The 16806-nt window shown below is 40.4% G+C and overlaps 1 protein-coding gene across 3 annotated transcripts in view; it reads left to right on the top strand.

Moving 5' to 3' along the window:
* The first annotated feature begins 788 nt into the window (after nt 1–788).
* LOC109464122 (sec1 family domain-containing protein 1-like) overlaps nt 789–16806 on the top strand; it is a 27577-nt gene continuing 11559 nt past the window's right edge. Inside the window, exons 1-9 of one of the 3 annotated variants that reach the window (XM_019761056.1) lie at nt 789–871; nt 2991–3061; nt 8486–8574; nt 8861–8951; nt 12661–12783; nt 12980–13070; nt 14158–14247; nt 14477–14718; nt 15162–15295. In XM_019761056.1, coding sequence (XP_019616615.1) covers nt 829–871; nt 2991–3061; nt 8486–8574; nt 8861–8951; nt 12661–12783; nt 12980–13070; nt 14158–14247; nt 14477–14718; nt 15162–15295 — 974 coding nt within the window. In that variant the 5' untranslated portion in view covers nt 789–828. Of the gene's footprint in view, nt 872–1071; nt 1103–2990; nt 3062–6934; nt 6958–8485; nt 8575–8860; nt 8952–12660; nt 12784–12979; nt 13071–14157; nt 14248–14476; nt 14719–15161; nt 15296–16806 lie in introns of those variants that run through there. The other 2 variants (XM_019761057.1, XM_019761058.1) reach the window with 2 other exon arrangements.

Below are 16806 nucleotides of genomic sequence, written 5' to 3'. Positions count from 1 at the left end.
ACGTCTACGAGCATGCCATGCACACCATTTGGGGCCCAGAAAGTGTAGCGCTGCAAGGTAGCCCAGTATGGGGACCCAACCAGGGCTGGACCCAACCTACCTTTACCGGACACCCCCATGCCTGGGCTGGCGAGCTAGCCTTCTTTTCGCGAACCCTAAGAGTCCTGCTGGCATTTTTTACACAATACTCATGCCTAAATCAGGTCACAAACCCTTGACTTCTTTTGCCCTGCGGTGGCGTAGTTAGTCCGTATTCGTTGCACTTCACTGCGGTGTGGTGCGTTGCACGAGGAGTATCCCCAAATCGTACATATAATTATAATAAAAATAATAATAACCTTTATTGTACATTCATGCCCTATCGGGCTAAGTACAGGTCAACAGATGAGATAGGTAATACAAACAGCTCTAAAACTACTCTAGTTACAATAAATACAGAAGTTCGGCTTCTTCTCGTTTCTTTGTGATGTTAAGAATATAATTTGGAATGGGTTTGTATAGTACAGGATGATCAAAGCGCATAAGAAAGATAAATTTTTCAATAATAGACAAGTATTGGAAGTATGGAAACGTACTTGTAATATATCTAAAAAGATCATTTCTTTCATTATTATATAAACTACAATCAATAACAAAGTGGGCTTTATCTTCTACTTTGTTTGAGCTACAAAATGGGCAAATCCTTTGCTCCAAAGGTGTGCGGTTGTGCCTTACTACATAGATGGTACTGTATGTGCAACCCTTTATTGGCTCCGCAGGACACCTAACATCTGCTTGAAGATTCAGTGGCAACGTCATTCGTGCCACGCGTCCGGCACATGCGCACTTATGCGAACCATCATGGCGGCTTCCTTACGAGAAAAACAGACAGGTGGGTCTAAAAAAGCAAGACTTTGGGTTACAAGTCTGATTTGTAGAATGGTTAAAAATTTTATGATGATAGAGCGATGACTGTCATCCTAAAGGCCCATTACTAGGCGATACCTAGCTTAAATAAAAAGACTGACCTCCTGTTTCCTTGATGTGTAACGTAACTTGCTTTTGAAAAAAAGATCTCCAGATCCCCATCCGTGGCGACTCAGGAAGCTGCTTTTACGAATTTGTACGTAACAGGCTATCTAGCTAAGTTATAGTTGTTAGGCTTGGTAGCTACAGGTTTGCAGAACGGCTCAGAGCGCCACTTCTTGTAGATAGCTACAACAGGGTGCCAGAGTATACAGTGCAATTTTACAGAATATAACGTTACAGTGCAATTTTACTAGTAACGATTGCACTGTATTCCGTAAAATTGCACTGTATTCTAATACGATTGCACTGTATTCCGTAAAATTGCACTGTATACTAATATACGATTGCACTGTATTCCGTAAATTTTAACTGTATACTAATACGATTGCACTGTATTCCGTAAAATTGCACTGTATACTAATACGATTGCACTGTATTCCGTAAAATTGCACTGTATTCCGTAAAATTGCACAGTAAAATTGCACTGTATTCCATAAAATTGCACTGTATACTCTGGCACCCCTGTACAACATCCCAGTGGGGCCTGAGTTTCCTAACTAATGTCAGTACTAGTGGGTAATGGGAATCCGCGGTCTGGTCCGGCCGGCCATCCGAGGCTGGTTATGGCCCCATGGGGGTTTCTAGTCCGGTTGCGCCCCCTCCCCATCCCCCTCCCATTTTACAGTGAATCCACCCTATTTTCTATCACTACTAGTACATAAAACCCACATTCTAGTAAACAAGTATATTATTCTAAGAAGCCTTTGGGAAAACATTAATTAATGTGTGGATTCATGGTGTCTTTGGTGTTCAAACAACCCGGAACTGTGCTGTGAGCTGCTGATTTCTCACACGTAACCTCGCCGATTTACCGTTTTCCCTGCGTGTGTTTCTACATTAATCATTCGTGGCAGGTCATCTGAGATTAACATAACCGTGCATTTTGTCAAGCAATTTTACAATTCTACAGTAGTTTAACTGGTCATTGGATTTATTTTTAGCTTTCCGTGTTAGTATCAAAATGATAATTATTTATTATTATTCTTTACTGTGGAATGTCATAATAATTTTATATTGGTAGAAAACAGTGGAAAACGCGAGGGGGGGTAGCCACACACATAAAAGTTTGCTCCGCAGCATACCATAACCGCCCTCGGACTGGACCGGGCAGCAGTTTATGTGGACCGGACCGGATAGCAGATTCCGGTTACCCCAGTACTAGTAGTTGTGGGCAGTCCACGATCTTACCCAAGATCGGTGTGACTAAATACCTCAACCAACCTCAGCCAACCTCAACCATCCGCTTCCCAGTCTACTATGCTGTGTACATGGGTTATGAACCTTCTTAACGCTATGGATACATTGTCTATGCAATTATAAATACAGAAAACACTGTAACTCGTAACTCCTTCCCCACGTTTTCAGAAAAAACCTAGCAGACATAGCCTCCCAAAAAACGTACGAACAAAAAGCACGTACGGCGGGTTGTGACCGAGGCTTTAGGCTTGGATGAGGTCGGTTGAGGCTGTTTGACGTCAGTTGAGGTATTTAGGCAGACCCCATGAAGATGAGTGTCATTGGACTAACGTTGGTCTAACATTGGTCTAATGTTGCTGCTAGTTGTGATACAATGTATTTTGTAACTACTTGTGATTAATGTGAATAGAATTTCCTCCCTCTCTTCATCTTTTCCTTCTGTAGTGTTTGTTTCTATTGCAAATGTTCCTGTTACATACATGTAACGTTACATGTATGCTACCAAGTTATGGCAAAATTATGAAGACATTCTTGCATCAAATGTAGCAGAACAGAGGCACTGATATGGATAGTAAAAGAAGGTGTTTGAATCTGAAATTTGTTTGAATCTTTGAAAGCCAAGACGTCTTTTGTATTTAGATACTACCTAACTTTATGCAAAGTGAGCGACTGCATTATTAGAAAGTCCATCTCTTTGATCTGCCCATGGTCTTTTGTTTGAACAGCTGCGCTGAAGCGCATGTTGAACCTCAACCAGGAGCCGTCTAGAAGTTCTGCAGTTGAACCTGTTTGGAAGGTCTGTATTACGTATGTGGTAGTTAAGGTACAGGTCCAGAAATAGACCTACCTGTAGCGCTAGACAAATTTAATCAATGACTTACTAGTATTTCACGGTGGAGATTGGAATTCTAATCATATCAGATTAGAATTCCCAGTCTCCCCTTGGACAATTCCATACTGCCCTGGATTCCAATCTCCACTGTGACATACATGTATACACATAACATGTTCTATATATCTTTAATAGTGGTAAAATGTCATTTTTGCACAATCCGGTTTATATACTAGTATTTTCAATGCCAAAGCAAGAGCAAGTTTCCCTAATTTTCAAAGCGTACATTTAATAAAACCATCGCGTTTGAGACAGATTTTACTGATCTTTAGTAAATGAAGTGTTTGAAAAATGGTACTACTAGTACTAGTATTCAGACTTGAAGTATTCATTGTTCAGGTCCAGACCCGTACCTAACTAATTTTACAGGTGAATGATAGTACTACATGTAGACTGAAGGTGTAAAGTTATTGTTAACACTTTGAAGTTTGATGGGCTTAACCCTTTATATATATATATATATATATATATATATATAAATAATAGTATAATAATACAATAATTACTAAGGATACATTCTATACATGTTCCAAAGACAAGGAATCAGTGTTTCCGCCAGAGGGCCGTCCACCCGTCATATGACGGCCTGGTGTCGTTTGGACGGCCTGAACTCGGACAGAGGCCGTCCTTAAAAAATCTCGAGACTCGGAAAAATCAGAGAAATTGACAGTCTTTGTTTTGTTGCTGTAGACGAGGACGCCGTCCAAGGCAAGAAAGACACACGTTGTTTGTTTTGCTATTGTTATCATGCTGACGAACAATTGATGTCGGCGCCTTTCGCATACGTTAATCTCATTAAAACCCGTTTTTCAAGTCTCCATCCGGTAAAATGTATCCACAAACATTTTTCCTCCAACAGAATCATTTCGGATGTGAAAATTCTCCTTTGGGAGTTACGTTTTCGTTTTTGATGGTCTTGTAGCGGGCGGGTTGCATGAAAATCCACGCCGCAGTTCGCTATCCACGCCGCGGTTCGCTAACACTTCCGGCTTGCTTGAATACGCGAAAGGCACCACAAATCGGCATATGGATGCATACATTTTCCCAAAAATTCTTCATAATGAATTTCTTTAATGGAATGTTACTAATTAGCGGTAGAAACACCGTAGAAAGTAACGTAGTGTAACTCTCTTCGCCAACAAACAAATTCTACAGCTATGCCGGCAAAAATGGCTCTATCCAATCAGAGCGCAGGTCATATGAGGTCAACCAATCAGAGCGTAGAGTTTACGCTGCTACTTACATATTAATGACAAAATTGGCGAGGTTAAGAATGTGTGCTGCAAGTTATTTTTCCGGCGATTTTCTGACTTTTAACGCCGATTTTTCGCACGCTACGATCACGCTACCATTTGACACTGTACTGAAGACAACAGATGAGTGATCATTTTACAATCAAGGAGCATTTTGTTGAATGAAACAGGAATGAAAGCTACGATACAGCCAATTATTTTCAAAATTTGTCTCGTGTATGAGAGATAAGATGACGTTTCTTTACATGTTTTGATGTATTTTTGGCTTGATATTAACGAGTAATTCGTAGCGGAAATATACGGAAGAAGTACGAGTTCGAACGAAGCAAGGCTCTTCACTATTAAAAATCCGGCTAGCGCGGGCGCTACCGGAGGTTATGATGCCGATGTTTGGAGTTTTGCAGCAGAGTTTTGCAACTATAATTTCCTGACGATACGTTTGCCATCTGTAACAGTGTTTTTATGTCAATACAAAAAAAATGTGGAATGCTTGTGGACAGTTTCAACTTGTAAACAAGTGTAAACAAATGCCCCGCCCCCTCAGTTAATTTTCGCGACGTGTTCCCTAAGTTAATTAATTTTCGCGACCCGGCCCTTCCCAACTGGACGGCCTCTCAGCTGCAGTCTGGCGGAAACACTGCAAGGAATACAAGGTGGCTAAAAGTAAACCAACTAAACTAGACAGGTAACATTTGCAAGCAAATGCATTATGTTTACCTTCACATGGCCCAGCTGAAGGGGGCACACCCCAGTTTATTTGCTGTTTCTATTCAAAAGCTGAGTCTAGCAACCATCTCTGCCGTGGAATAATTGGGAAGGAGAATAACTGTATATGGGACAAAGGGATATCTCAGCTACAAGACCAACTGAGTTTGGTTTCCTCAACCTCTTCAATTAATTTTTGGTAAAATCAACACAAAAAACAAAAATTCACTCCAAAATTAATGCACAAAATTGGGAATTTTCACCTACGATAATCCTATAGAAAAAAATTTTCTGGCAGAAATGACTGATGCTGGCAGAAAGACCCAAACTTTGATTATACATTATTAACTTGAAATGGATATGGGCACCACCCTATGCTCTGCATAAGGCCAAGGAAAAAAAATGTTGTGTTTCCTGTTTCAGTCCAGAAAAAATTAGGGTCGGTAGGTAGGGATTATTACCTCCGGGGAAGGAGATATCCTTCCGCGAGGAGGTTTTACTATTGTTCGAAACATTTCTGTCAGCAGCTGTTTCTCACGATCGGCTGGACGGATTTGTCTGTGGTTCGGTATACGTATTTCTGTTGGGCTGCAGATGATGCAGAACGTTTTTGTTTAATTGTATATGTGTTTATGGGCGTGGAAATAAAAGGTTTTTAAGTGCTCCGGACACCCCCGCCATGCTGAAAATGGAATTTACCATGTTGTTAAGGAATGGGGAGGTTTCAGTTTTGGGTCTTACCATTTAAAAGGGGTCAAACAGAGGGGTGTCTGCTTCCGATATGTATTTTGAAATATTATCGCAGTTGTATCTCGCGTTGGGGTAGACTGGACTCGGTGTATGTTCTTCTAATGGGCTGTAGATGGTGCAGGTTTTTTTGTTTTTATTGTATATGTGTTTTGGGGCGTAAAAATCTGAAAATGGTCGCGCGCGGCGCTGGGCTGGCTGCCAGCGCAACTTCCGGGTGGGCCAATGGGTCAGGGGTCAACGCCCTCTTGCGCAATCTTGGATGTTTTCGGCGTATAGTACGACTTCTTAACTTACAAATACCGTGGTATACTGTCTCAGACGTTCTCGACATGCATTTTTACCGTGGGTACATGGTATGGGCTGCAGATGAAAATGTTGACCAGTCCGGTATTAACACAACCAGGAACGCTAAATCTAACACATAAAATTCAACACCATCAACTATACAGAACAAACAACATGGAAAAATATACAATAAAAAGCCCGGAGGTATAAAATCTCAGATTTTACTTGTCTTATTTTATTTTTATCTTTTTTTTTTTTAGACTTTGCTGATTGCTGTGTTTATATAAGCAGAACATGATGAAAAATCGATTGTGCAATATTATATTTCATCACTCAGGTACTCAGGTGTCAGATCATGGAGCTTTAAACGGTCGATCAGCTCGAAGAACTTAACAGATGTCCCTAGCCCTTGCAGGGCTAAATTCAGATTCAGGTCCTGATTCAAGTCTACAGGTTTTCAGGGTTCTCCCAGGGATTTGGGAGAAAAAAGAAACAAAAAGAATTCTAAAGAAAAAATTAATCTGCACAAAATTTTAATTGGTTTCTATCCCTTTGTTTGCCTAAAAATCGATAGTGTGATTGTATCAATTTGAAACCCCAAAAAATTAGCTAAATCGGCGATTTAAGGTTATTGCGCAATGGACGTGCCCTATGACCTTCAACCTTTGGGGGTCATGGAGGCGTCAACAGCGCCCTCCCCCATGCCTTGCCAGTCCGTTTTCGTGGGCAAATTTCTGCTTTTTTAGAGGTTTTGCGACCTAAAAACTCACATCAGAGGAAAAATACACCACAGACGACATTTTCATGGTAAATATCGATAAATGGACCAGGCATTTTTCTGTCCCGTTGCCGATTTTGCTGATTTTCGCCATGTGCTTATAATTTGTTTACGTCGATAGCTACCTTTCCTCGTCCGGTTTTATGGGCAAATTTCCGCTTTTTTAGACGTTTTGGGACTAAAAGACCGACAAAGGGGGAAAAATAAATCATACACATTATTTTTATGAGAAATACTGCTATCATGGACCAGACATTTTTCTTTCGCGTTGCCGAATTTTTGCGGCCGCCGCATGCTGATGGTGCAGTACGGTAGGGAATTTTCTACGATTAGTTCGTAAATGTATCGGCTTTTAAACTTATTTTCGGAGTCGATGGCTTTGTTTTACAAACAAATCAGACAAATTATTAGCGTTGTTTACACGACTTCAAAACGCTAGCGGGGCGCCCGATGTTCCACCAATGACAGCGATTCTCTCGGTAGCGTCGTGCAAAATGTTTTGGTTCAGCAATATGCAGGGGTCCACACAAAAATAAGACTAGGGTCGGCGGTTTTTTTAGGGTCGGTCGGGAAACAGGAAACACAACATTTATTTTCCTAGGCCTAAGGGCACGGGAGACATTTCTTTCTTGTTAACGGTGCACACCCCAATTCTTCCGTGACCGGGGTCAGTGATAGTGCATGGTAAAAAGTAATGAAAGGGTTTTCAGGGTCATTGTAATGAAAATCCTGGTACTCAAATTTTTTTAATCGTCCACGGCGCGAGGGGTTGCAAATTGACATTCCTGAATCCTGGACAGGCAAATTACAAGCAGGAATACCCGGAAGTATTTCGTATTTCCTAGCAATTTACACGAGAAATGTCACCTCAAACTTGGACCCTGAAAACCCTTTCATTACTTTTTACCATGCACTACCACTGACCCCGGGCACGGAAGAATTGGGGTGTGCACCGTTAACAAGAAAGAAATGTCTCCCGTGCCCTTATGCAGAGCATAGGGTGGTGCCCATATCCATTTCAAGTTAACAAGCTTTGTTTATTCTTATTGAAACACATTAATATACATGTATATTGTATGGTGACCATGTCAGTTCTGCATGGCACTTGCAATATTATGTAATCCAACACCAGTTACCATGGTGAGAGATGTCTGGTTCAGGTCATTGACCTTATTTGCTTGGAGAAGAAGAGGAGGAAGAAACTGAGGAAAACATGATAAGAAAAAGACAAAAAATGTAATACATGTTGCAAAACAGAGTCCCATATGGACGAAAGCTCTATTCTCAATCCTCCTTTCCCCTTCAGAAAATTGTGAATTCTCTTGTCCACAGCCTCCTTCACACCATACACAGCCTCCTTCACACCACACTTAAACTTTCAAATTGGAGTTAACCACAGCAATTCATGATCCAAAATTTCAGTAGATAGCTACAGTCCAGGTGTGTGCATGTGGGGGTGTTAGTGTGTCTGTTTCTGTGTCTAAATACAAAGCTTAATTCATGGCATGGCATTTATAGAAAAGCTGGTTCATCCATGAATTGTGTGTTCATTTTCAGGTCCTTGTGTACGACCGTTTTGGCCAAGATATCATCTCCCCTATCCTGTCAGTACCAGAGCTGAGGGATATGGGAGTCACCCTACATCTGTGAGTTTTATGCATTAATATTATATAAACTGCACATTGTATAGTTCTGGCCATAATGGAGAAACCCTTTGGTCAACAGATTTATATTGTCTGGAACCTCCTGGTTTGTATACATATACATGTAGTCATTTTAGACAGCCAGTCCTGTAGTACCATGTCATTTGCAATTAATGATCATGGCACATATTGCATTAGTTGTCACAAGATTTTACCAGTAAATATCCAAGTCCTGTTCTTAACCTTGACCTGAATTTTCAATTTTGTAAAAATGTTTTATTGATTTCAGGCTTCTCCATTCCGATCGTGATCCTATCCCAGATGTGCCGGCTGTGTATTTTGTCATGCCATCAGAAGAGAATGTGCAAAGGATATGTCAGGTACAACCTTTTGTTTTGTTTTGGTTTGTTTATGTCTGTGTGTGTGCAGGGGTCAAAATACCACACGCATGTGCAAATTAGTGCACATACATGTAAATTTGGTAAGCTAATGAAAAAGAGTTCCCATCTTGTGTTTTCTTGGATTTTGTAAAATTGTTAGGTTAAATATCTACTAGTAAGTCACTGTCAATCCTGAGTCAGACACAGTGACAGAGGACATTTGTAGCTCTTCTGATGTGTCACAACTTTCCCTGGGAACAAGCTGCTGTCATTTCCAATATGCTGATACTAGTCACGTGACATGCACATCTTTGATTCACAAACTCATGCCTGTAGCCAGGGGAATTGTAGAAAAACTGCTCCATTTGTCATTGAATAAAAATTTATCTCAGATTTTTTCTTGGAATCCTCTGAAAAATGCACAAAATGCCATTTTAGAAGGTTCATTTTTCAAAATTTTCCGGGGAAGCATGCCCTCGGACCCCCCTAGTAACCTCTACTGCGCTCGAGGTCCCCTCCAGCAGTGGGAAGAACCCCCCATTCAAAATCCTGGCTATGGGCATGAAACTGCTATTGTTGCCAGTTTTCCATTAGTCTTCAGAGCTTTTTTACGGACAAATTTCAATTGTTTCAAACATTTTATGGCCTCAACATTGATGTGATGCAGGAAACAAGTTATTATGAAAAACTTAAACTGTTCTCCAACTCAAAATTTGACTCACCAGAAATTTTCGACTGAATCACTCAGTCTTCCTCAGCTATCTGACCCAAATGCTGTGGACACGTGATTTTTCCCACGTGTGACGTCAGCAAAGGGTCAAAGGTTGTCTGAAGTCGATATCGCCCCCCGTACCGGTTGAGCGATGGTTGAAGTGCCCTGATGTATATGGCCTCTTTTATGCCTCTCTTGAAGTAATCCTGTTCGGTATCCAAGATTCTGACCCCCTCCAGATCCACTGTGTGTCCCGGTGATTCTATGTGGATGTGCAGTGACACCTCAGATGCAACAGAACTGGGTCGTCTATGTTCTAGAAACCTGGTTTTTATTGAGCGCTCAGTTTCCCCGATATAAGTTTCCCGACAGGGGCCTCTGTTAGTGTTTCCCTGGCAACTTATGTGGTAGGTAACCCCACATTTGTCTTCCTTGGGACTTTTGTCCTTAGGTGCCACAAGGAGTTGTCTTAACGTACGATGAGGTCTGAAACAGGTACTCACTCCGTGTGCAGCAAAGATTATACGTAGGGGCTCAGAAACACCCTTTACGTATGGGAGGACTACAAGTGATTTTCTGTTTTTCACTCCCGTTCCCTGACTATCGTGGGGTTTAGACCGGGGTTGTCTGGGCTCGGAGGCTTTCCTAATGAGCCACTGAGGGTAGCCACACTTCTTTAGGGCTTCTGTAACGTGATGGATCTCGCTACTTCTATCCGCAGGATCACTGATGAATGGTATTAGCTCTATGTAAAAGGGTCTTGATCACACCCAACTTGTGGTCCAAAGGGTGGTTTGAGAAAAAATTTAGATATTGGTCCGTGTGTGTCCCCTTACGGTATATGCTAACCCGCAGGGACCTATCCTGGTTGATTGTTGTTAGAGTGTCTAGAAAGGGCAGTGCCCTTTATCGACTTCAGACAACCTTTGACCCTTTGCTGACGTCACACGTGGGAAAAATCATGTGTCCACAGCATTTGGGTCAGATAGCTGAGGAAGACTGAGTGATTCAGTCGAAAATTTCTGGTGAGTCAAATTTTGAGTTGGAGAACAGTTTAAGTTTTTCATAATGTAATTTACCAACTCAGATGAACTTTCATGCTGAAACAAGTTATTATATTTCAGTCCATACCATGGTATGGATGAAATATATTGTGTTCTCTCATGTTGCTCCTTCTCCTCCTTCTTCTCCTGCCAAACAGTCAAAGGGATTCAACTCCGCCATCATTCAGTCAAATGACTTGAAATTTGGCATGGAGGTAGAGTGGGCCAATACCCCCAGGCGTTTTTTTCATTTTTTTGATGCCTTTGAAAAATTTTTATGAAGGTTTTTTTGGGCATTTTTCAACAAAAAATGGACTTTTGGATCCTGATCCCTTGTATTACAATCAAATGATCTGAAATTCGGTATAAGGGTACCTTGAACGTGTGTCTACAGAAAAGCAGTCACATATTTGGCATACACCACTTGTAAATGACTCATTCAGGGGACTTTAATGGCTATTTCAGGCCAAAAAAGGGCCAAAAGTGCTGTACCCGTTCCACGTTCTATCTAAAGAATAGCCCGTTCCATCTGCCTTTGGCCATGGAACACGTGTTCCATTGCGGGTTACCTGAGGTCACATTGCACATAAGTCGTGCGTAATGACGCACACATTCAATTTTATGTGCCTAAGACCTTCAAAATGTATCAAATCTCATCATTGTTAGTATTTGCATACCTGTAATAAGATTAGTAAAGCTTTTGAGATTCAAAGTGCTTGTTCTTGCATCTTTGTTCTCAATTACATACAATGTAGGTATTATTTAATTAATATATTTGAGAACCTTTTGGAATAGTTCACTTTTGCGTGGGATTTAGATGGACTGAAATATGCTGTATTTGCTCCCAAGCAAATGTCGGCCTTTCTAGTTGTTGTTATTTTCATGTGCAACATTTCTTCTGGGAATGAATAATTTTTTCGCTGCGTTGTGATCAATACCAGCGGCACGATCCACACAATTAGTGGCTTGATCCACGCCGCTCGGCCAAAGATAAAGCGAATGGGGAGCAAATTTTACTGGGGAATATTACAGTAAAACAACAGGGTGGTGCAGAGATAAGAGCAGGGAGGTGCTTCAGTCAGTGAACAGGGTCTGGAGTTCATTTATTTTCAGCTTATATACGGCTTATTTCTGCAGCCATTTTCTAGGCGAAGGTCTTCATTTTTGATTGGCGCACCATGGAACTGTGATTTCAAATATAGTCACACCGTCAAAATTCTGGGTGCATGTGCGCCCAAATCAGGCGTACTCACGAGCACTGGAAGAGCAGGATGACCATGCCTTACATGTATGAGTCTACAGAAAGCAAGTGGTTTGGAATCTGTAGGAGACACCTACTTAATGACTGATAATTAGTAGGCTTGTGTTTTTGTAGACTATTTTGCTGAAACAATTCACAGTGACTTATCTTTAAATGTGCAAAACTCAGATTTTGTGTCTGTCCTTGCAAATGTACAGACAGAGGTGCTATTGAATTAGTAGGCATAAGGCACCATATACTGATATAGAGACAAGTTTAATCCAGAAGAGAGTATTTAAGGTTCATAGTTTACAACTTTTGGTTGTACATTAAGTTGTTGGCCCACCTCTGGTATGTGTTATTTTATGTGCCCAGGTGTTTGAATGCAGTAGAGGTGCAGGAATGGAGGGAGATTGACAGGAAGGTACTGCATGTCACCGTGGGTAACCGCTAGGGGCACAACGTTAGGGTTGTTCACTTCAGCCTCTCAGCCAGCAAAGTTTCTGTCAAGGTCCTTTGAACTTCAGCCCATCTCTTTGGTAGTGCCAACGACTTCTAAACAAATACTCTAGAAACTTTCTAGAAATCTTCAATCTCTTCACATCCATACTCTGTGTGGACAAACCCACAAGACAACCTACCCAAAACAGTACCTGTATACTCGATCAATTTCTAACCTAACAATCTTTGGGGAATGTTGATTTGTTGACATAGGATTTGCGGAACCAGCTGTATGAGTCGTACTACCTGAACTTCATCTCGGCAGTGTCACGACAGCGTCTGGAAGACCTGGCATCAGCGGCACTTCAGGCTGGCACTGTCCCTCAGATATCCAAGGTACATCTGATTTAAGGCCACACCAATTTCAGGTCTTGGTTCTTGGATTTTTGCAGGCGGGCAAAACCAGGCCTAATCATTCTGTGTTTGGACCAAGTGGGACTCAGCAGGGCAAAACAATTACATGCTTTCTCCTTTCCTTTGAGTATCCTTGATTTTCCACACTCGAAATCATTCCAACTTTATCTTTTTACAGGTCTTTGATCAGTACCTGAACTTTATTACTCTGGAAGATGATATGTTTACACTCAGGCACTCCCAAAACAGAGAGGCCATCTCATACTATGGTAAGCAGTCTTCCCAGTTGTGTCAAACCTAACTGAGGGTTTGCTTGTGTTTGTAGGTACATGTACTAGTATTTGTATGTAGAAGGTTGGCAGGAAGGGGGTGGTTACCACAGATTGACCCAATTAGGTTAAGTTGGAAGTTACCACTATGAAATTATAACGTTTTTGCATTAGTTATGCAAAGTATATGCAGGTTTTCATTTCATAATCATCAATATCCGGCAATGTTCCTCTCATTCTCAATTACAATAATTTACATATCAAGTTTTAATAGTCCTATCTTGCAGCAGATTGATAGAATTTCCTCATTAATTATGCAAATCAGATTTTAATTTGTATTCTTAGATTGCGCAACCCATCTAATTATGTCAAGCATCACTAATGCTACCTGCATAGGCCACACTGACTTAATTTTTATGGATGATATCGAAATAAACTAAATAAAAGCTGCCAGGGGGCCCAAAATGTACCGTAATCATCAAGACCTACCCCCCTACCAAAAATCAATACATTCCATTGAATCCATCTCAAGTTATTATGTTTACACACACACACAAACACATACTAGTACACACACACACAGACACACACACGCAGACACACACACACACACACACACACATACACACGCAGACATGCACACATATACACACAGACACACACACATATACACAGACACACACACAAACATACACACACACACGCAGACATACACACACACACACACACACACACACACACACACACACACATACACGCACACACAAACATACACGCAGACACACACACATACACACATGCTCACGCATACACACACACATACACACATTAAAACATAATAGTTGTCAGTGTCATATGAAAATCATTATGTTGACCTTGACCTAGACCAGTCACCATGGAACTGGTATAGGAGACACATGGTGTTACATTATGTTGCAAGTTGCAGCCAGTGTTAGACTGTGTCACAACATACATGTATATGAATGTTTTTTACTTAGAATAAACAGAGAAATAATTTGGTAGGCTAGACCATGTGGTGGTTAACAGTCTGCAAATGTTACCTTTCTAATTCTGGTTGTCTTTTCAGCCATTAACAGAGGAGACGTTCAGGACTCTGAAATGGAAGCTTCCATGGATGCCATTGTGGACAGCCTATTCTCAGTATTTGTAACATTAGGTATGTGTAATGTGTATAATTTCTCTGTTTGAGTGGTTTGTGTGTCTGCTTGTGTATGTAAGTACTTAAATGCAGTAGAGTGGCAAGGAGGGAGGATTGGTTATCATAGATTGAACTTAAGGACAAGTTGGAATAAAGTTATATCTACTGGCTGTGTGTGGAACTGCAGGCTTCACCCACATGTATGCATCACTCACTTCTGGCTTGTCTGCTGTCTTGTTTCCTGCAGGCACAGTGCCCATCATCAGAAGTCCGCGTGGAAATGCTGCAGAGATGGTGGCAGAGAAACTGGACAAAAAACTACGGGAGAACATCAGGGACTCCAGGAACAGTTTGTTCACTTCGGACAGCCTTCAGGCCGGTCAGTTCAGCTTCCAGAGGCCACTACTGGTCATCCTGGACAGGAACCTGGACTTGGCCACGCCACTGCACCACACATGGACATACCAGGCTCTGGCACATGATGTGTTGGTAAAAAGCTGGTCGTGTTTGTTGCATGATAGGATAGCAATCAGGACAATATAGGCTTTCAAATTGAGAACATGCTAGGAAAAAGATGTCTATAGTTCCAAAACAGAGACTATAAATGTTGTAACAAGAATATTTATAATTTTTTTTAATTATTGACTTAAGTGACCAAACATGGCTTTTATTCCTGTGCTCAAGAAGAGCAGAACTTGGCAGCCTACATTTGTAGCACTACAATCAAGGCTACCACACTGGTGTCATGGCATGTGGGATGATTTGCAATATGTAGAATAGGTAGAATTTTATGACATACAATAAGTGTATTCTTTCATTTTCTGTATTTTTTTGTCATGCTGTCCACCAACAGAGATCAGGTAAAAATCAGTGAGCAGATCGTCCTTAAGATTTCCTAGCAGTGGCCTAATGTCTGTTCTGTGTAACTACAGGATCTACAGTTGAATAGAGTCTCGGTAGAAGAACCGGCAGGTGAGAAGTCTCCACAAGGTGCCAGGCCCAAGAGGAAGGCCAAGAGTTACGATCTCAACTTCACCGATAAATTTTGGCAATCACACAAGGGCAGGTAAATTCCCACCTGGAACCACAAACTCACTGTACCTGGTGTCCACTCATACTTTCACTACTTTTCACCAGAATCAATAGTATCAAGCTCTTATGGCACCTACATGTACACGTACGTGTATTTGAGTGACTGTATATCCCAATATTTTGGGGCAACTAGAAAAATCTACTGCTGAAAACACAAAAAACATAATTGGTCATTGCATGTGAAACAGGTGGGTCATTTATGTTATTATCATATAACTGTTACATTAAAATTTTGTAGCCCACTCAAACTGACACAAATGACATTTAGAATTCCTGTATGATCCTTTGATACTATAGATGTTTGGATACTATAGACCTTTTGCCCAAATTTCTGAGAAACACATTCTGAAACTTCACATTTGTTCTTTTACAAAATTAGTACAAAAGACAATTAGAAATTTTATTTTGCAACCAACATTCCAAAGAAAATATTTCATAACACTGCAATCTTGGCATGTCATGGGGGAGGGTAACTAGCCGTACTTCTGGGTAAAACAGATTTTCACAATTTATCTGAATTTACCTAAATTGCAGAGTTCCTACCCTGCAATCAGAAGTAATTAAGGTGAGCAGGTAGCCCTTGGTAGCTCCAATGTCCATTGTATTTTTGAGTTACTTGTCCATGCTGCTTTTGAATCCGAGGATAGTTTTCTGATTTACAGTTTGCAAGTGTCTACAAATTCCTGGGGAATCGATAGAATGTTTGCAAACTGATTACATACATGTACCACATTGTATTGCATACTCAGGTGTTGTGAAAATGAAGACTGCTATAGTGTCATTGATGAAGACAGGGTTGTCATGTGCAATGATATCAATTTGATTTCTTGGTCCTCATAGTTTTGCAAATCAATGAAGTGAGCAATTAAAAAACAAAACAAGGCATCCTGATATAGTCTCAAACACTACCATTATAAAAGCCACAAAGTCAACATGCTATGCTGATTTATAATTTAAATATGAATTTTGTACTTAATGAAATCAATGCTTTGATAAAATATAACAACTAAGTTTTCAAGGACTTTCTTCTACTGTTGATTCAGATCCTGAATGGCATACTATTACATGTACTGTATGTGCATTTTTTTTTCAAATCAGAAAACATCAGCAGGTGAATCTGAGAATTAAGCAATGAAATTGGTTAGACCTGTATTTTTTTTTTCGCCCTGTCGCTTCATCTTGTCTGAAAAAATCATCTAACCAAGAAATAAAATCAGTGTGGCCTAAAGTTGCAAAAAGAGGCTGCCAACAATCTATCTATCTATATATATATATATATATATATATACATATACATATATATACATATATACATACACACACATATCTATATATATATATATATATATATACATATATACTATATATATACTATATATACTATATATATACTATATATANATACACACACATATATATATATATATATATGTGTGTGTGTGTGTATGTATATATGTATATATATATATATATATATATATATAT

Source organism: Branchiostoma belcheri, unplaced genomic scaffold, assembly GCF_001625305.1.
Source record: "Branchiostoma belcheri isolate BF01 breed outbred unplaced genomic scaffold, Haploidv18h27 scaffold132, whole genome shotgun sequence".
NCBI lineage: Eukaryota > Metazoa > Chordata > Leptocardii > Amphioxiformes > Branchiostomatidae > Branchiostoma > Branchiostoma belcheri.
Note: the sequence above shows the minus strand (reverse complement) of the source record. Positions and strands in the feature narration are given on the sequence as shown.